We start from the raw sequence: 3,832 nt of genomic DNA, 5'->3' as shown, positions 1-3,832 counted from the left end.
CCTTTCTCCTGAAGTCCTTAGTCCTGATTGGTCCTTCTGCCGCTGAGTAGATAGCTTTCAAACTTCTTTCTCCCAGGATTCTGAGGAACAAGTGCCCCAGAGTTTCCCACAATCTCTCTATGCCAGGACTGTTTACAAATGGAGTTCTTAAGAAGCCAGGCATTGAGGGGGCGGGGTAAAGGGAGCGTTGGAGACAGAAATGCAGATGGTGAGTGAGGGGTCTGACCAGACTAGGGTCTTCTGTGTTCTTTTGGGTGAAGGAGTGGGTTCTGGTGAGGCGCAGGAAAAGGACTGGTCTAGGAGAAGGTGCTGGGAGACGAGAGGGAGATTTCCTTGGAGGAGACCAGTGAGTGCCTGGGCACCGGGACTGGAGGCCCCTAATGAGACTGTGAATTTCAGAGATTGATATCCAGTGAGTGTAAGAGTGTCACAGGTAGGCGATTATTTGGATTACTGACCTTCAGGGGCTGAAGGAGTGTGTATGGAGGTGTGTCTGAAAATGGGGTGGGGGAGAAAGAATTGGGGGTCACTAAACAAAGAGTTATGTTAAAGCTGGCACACTGCAAGTTGGTGGGGACAGCATGTGAGATCCACGTCCCAAGGACTTCCTTTCTCCGGCTCATTTTTCTCACCTGTGAAATGGGATTGTTGTGAAGGCTCTGGGAAAAAAAGACGTCCTTGGCGTCGGGTTGGGGTTGAGTGGAGCAGCTATTATAGTTTGGATGCAGGTAGGGTCCGCGGTGAGTGGGTCCAAGTACTCGGAGCTGCGGGGTCAGCATTGCCCCCTAGTGGCGATCTTGCAAACAACAGGCAGAGCCTCCGGGGTGGCGAGGAGGGTGGCCGCTGTCAAGTCGCCTGCAGCTCAGCATCCGTCTGTCTGTCTGGGAGCCAGGGCGCACGCAGCCAGGACCTCTGGGGCAGAAGGCATGGTAGGTGAGGGGGATGCGGGCCCTGTTCTGGGTGCTGTGGTCCGACAGGCGCGGCTCCCAGGGTGGGAACACTCTGTGGGGCACTTGGGAGTTGTGGGGGAGACCACTCAGCAGCTGGGTTATTTCTGTCATTTTTCTGATTACTGTCAGCGCTGTTGGCTGCCGCCAGTGACGCTTTCTCTATTACGAGGCATCTTTCTTGAACCTGGGCTGTCACCTGCTCCATTCCCAGATCCTCTCTCGGTGAGAGTCCCAAGTATCGAGAACCCCAGGTAGAGTAGGTGCCAAGAATGTCAGGTATTTTCACTGGGAACGACTCAGGGCCGGTTTTGGGTCGAAGTACAGGTCTAGCCTTTTTACTCCTTCACTTGACCCCTACGGCAGCTTTCTCTGGACACCAAGGTCACCACAGCTTTCTGGATGTCAGGTCTGCCCTATGTCAATCGTTTTGTGGATTAAACGCCTGGGCCTTCCACCTGGAGCTGGGAGGTCAGGTCTGCCCTGGCTCTTCAAGCATATTGTAGTGGTGCCCACTCTTCTGATGTCCTTCTTGAAAGGGAGCTACCCAAAGAGATGCCCAAGCCTGTTCTTGGAAGAACCTGTCATTTATTCAAAGATTTCAGAAGATCATGGCTTTCCAAGTAAAGGGCCAATCATCATTTAAAAATGATTACATTTATTTGTTTATTTATTTTGGATTTTTTTTTTTCGAGACAGGGTTTCTCTGCGTAGCTTTGCTCCTTTCCTGGATCTCACTCTGTAGCCCGGGCTGGCCTCGAACTTACAGAGATCCGCCTGGCTCTGCCTCCCCAGTGCTGGGACTAAAGGCGTGTGCCACCACTGCCCGGCCATACTTTATAATTTTTAAGGTTTGCACTTTTAGTACTCTGCAGTTGTAATGCACTTTACAGTAGGTGGCAGGTGTTCTTCTCCGAGTCATGTGACTATCAGCCTGTCCTCTTCAGGTGGCACCTTCAGTGTGATGATTTAGGACAGAGCTGGGATTACTTAAATGACTGCTGGGCATCTTTCCCCCTGTTCCACAGACTCCTCCCTGCCTCAACTGTTCTGTCTTTCCTGGAGAGCCGTCCCTAAATGGTTCCGGGAGCCCCATGTTCTGCAATGGCAGTGAGGTCAATGGACGCTTTGACCCCGAGGACTTGAACCTGACTGATGAGACCCTGAGGTGGAAGTACTTGGGCCCACAGCAGTCAGAGCTGTTTGTGCCCATCTGTGTCATGTACCTGCTGATCTTTGTGGTGGGCACTGTGGGCAACGGGCTGACCTGCACTGTCATCCTGCACCACAAGGCCATGAAAACACCCACCAACTTCTACCTCCTCAGCCTTGCTGTGTCTGACTTGCTGGTGCTTCTGGTGGGCCTGCCTCTGGAGCTGTACGAGATGCAGCACAATTACCCATTCCAGCTGGGGGCCAGTGGCTGCTACTTCCGGACACTGCTCTTTGAGACCGTCTGTCTAGCTTCAGTGCTCAACGTCACAGCCCTGAGTGTGGAGCGCTATGTGGCCGTGGTGCATCCACTCCAAGCCAAGTCTGTGATGACACGGGCCCACGTGCGCCGCATGTTGGGGGCCATCTGGGTCCTTGCTCTGCTTTTCTCTCTGCCGAACACCAGCCTACACGGCCTCAAGCAGCTGTACGTGCCCTGTCGGGGTCTGGTGCCTGACTCAGCTGTGTGTACTTTGGTGCGGCCCCGAGTCTTCTACAACTTGGTGATACAGACCACCACACTGCTCTTCTTCTGCCTGCCCATGGTTGTCATCAGTGTGCTATACCTGCTCATCGGGCTGCACCTGCACAGGGAAAGGATGCTGCTCCAAGAGGAGGTCAAAGGCGGGAAAAGTGCAACGGCCCGGAAGACCTGCAGCAGAAGGCCTCGAGATCGGGGACGGAGACAGGTGACCAAGATGCTATGTAAGTGTCATTGTCGAGGAAGGAAGGAGCCGAGCCTCCTTGGGTCTGGGGAAGGTGTTGAGCTTCTGACTTTTTGGGAGCTGGTCTTGGGTCCTCTGCGCTTCTTCCCAGACCTCTTCTTTTGATTGCTGGTTTTTCGAGACAGGATTTCTCTGTGTGATCCTGGCTGTGCTGGAACTTGCTATGTGACCAGGCTGGCCTTTAATTCAGAGATTCACCTGCCTCTGCCTCTGCCTCCCGAGTGCTGGGGTTAAAGGTGTGCGCCACCACTGCTGGGCTCTCCTATCCACTTTTCAAGGATGGGAGGACAGGGAGCTGGAGAGGCCAACTGCTAAGCACGATGCAGATCAAGGCAGGCCTCTCTTCTCTGTTCTTGCAGTTGCCCTGGTTGTGGTGTTTGGCATCTGCTGGGCTCCATTCCATGCAGACCGCCTCATGTGGAGCTTGGTGTCCCGCTGGACCGAGGGCCTGCTCCTGGCCTTCCAATCTGTGCACATTGTATCTGGTGTCTTCTTCTACCTCGGCTCGGCAGCCAACCCGGTGCTCTACAGCCTCATGTCCAGTCGTTTCCGAGAGACCTTCCGGCAAGCCTTAGGCCTGGGAACCCGATGCCGTCGCCGCCACCGACACTGTCATGGCTCCCATAACCTCAGCAGATTGACCACAGGCAGCACCTTGTATGACTTAGGTTCCCGAAACAGCAGGGCTGGACCCCTGGCTGAGAATGGGGATCCTGGATTTCAGCAAGAAACGATCTCTCCTGAGTAAAATCCCAAAGGAAGCTAACGCCCTAGGCCAGAGGGCCCCAGACAGTCTGGGAGCTAGTGGAGTGAGCTTGGAAATTCAGGTCAGCACCCCACTGACTCCCACCCTGCCCACATATTTGAGTATTGAGGGAAACAGCAAGAAAAAGAGGATTGAACCCCGATTGTCAAAGACTCCCATTGAGGTCCAGGCAAGCTGACTCA

The 3,832-nt window shown here is 54.0% G+C and overlaps 1 protein-coding gene across 1 annotated transcript; it reads left to right on the top strand.

Annotated features, from left to right (window-relative positions):
• Positions 1-904: 904 nt before the first annotated feature.
• On the top strand, positions 905-3,632 carry LOC118572931 (neuromedin-U receptor 1-like). Its single transcript, XM_036172765.1, has 3 exons — positions 905-929; positions 1,976-2,864; positions 3,244-3,632. Exons 1-3 carry the CDS (start codon positions 927-929, stop codon positions 3,630-3,632), a joined length of 1,281 nt encoding a protein of 426 aa, XP_036028658.1. The 5' UTR covers positions 905-926.
• The last annotated feature ends 200 nt before the right edge of the window (positions 3,633-3,832 follow it).

The sequence above is a fragment of the Onychomys torridus genome, chromosome 23 (genome assembly GCF_903995425.1).
Source record: "Onychomys torridus chromosome 23, mOncTor1.1, whole genome shotgun sequence".
NCBI classification, from domain to species: Eukaryota; Metazoa; Chordata; class Mammalia; order Rodentia; family Cricetidae; genus Onychomys; species Onychomys torridus.
Note: the sequence above shows the minus strand (reverse complement) of the source record. Positions and strands in the feature narration are given on the sequence as shown.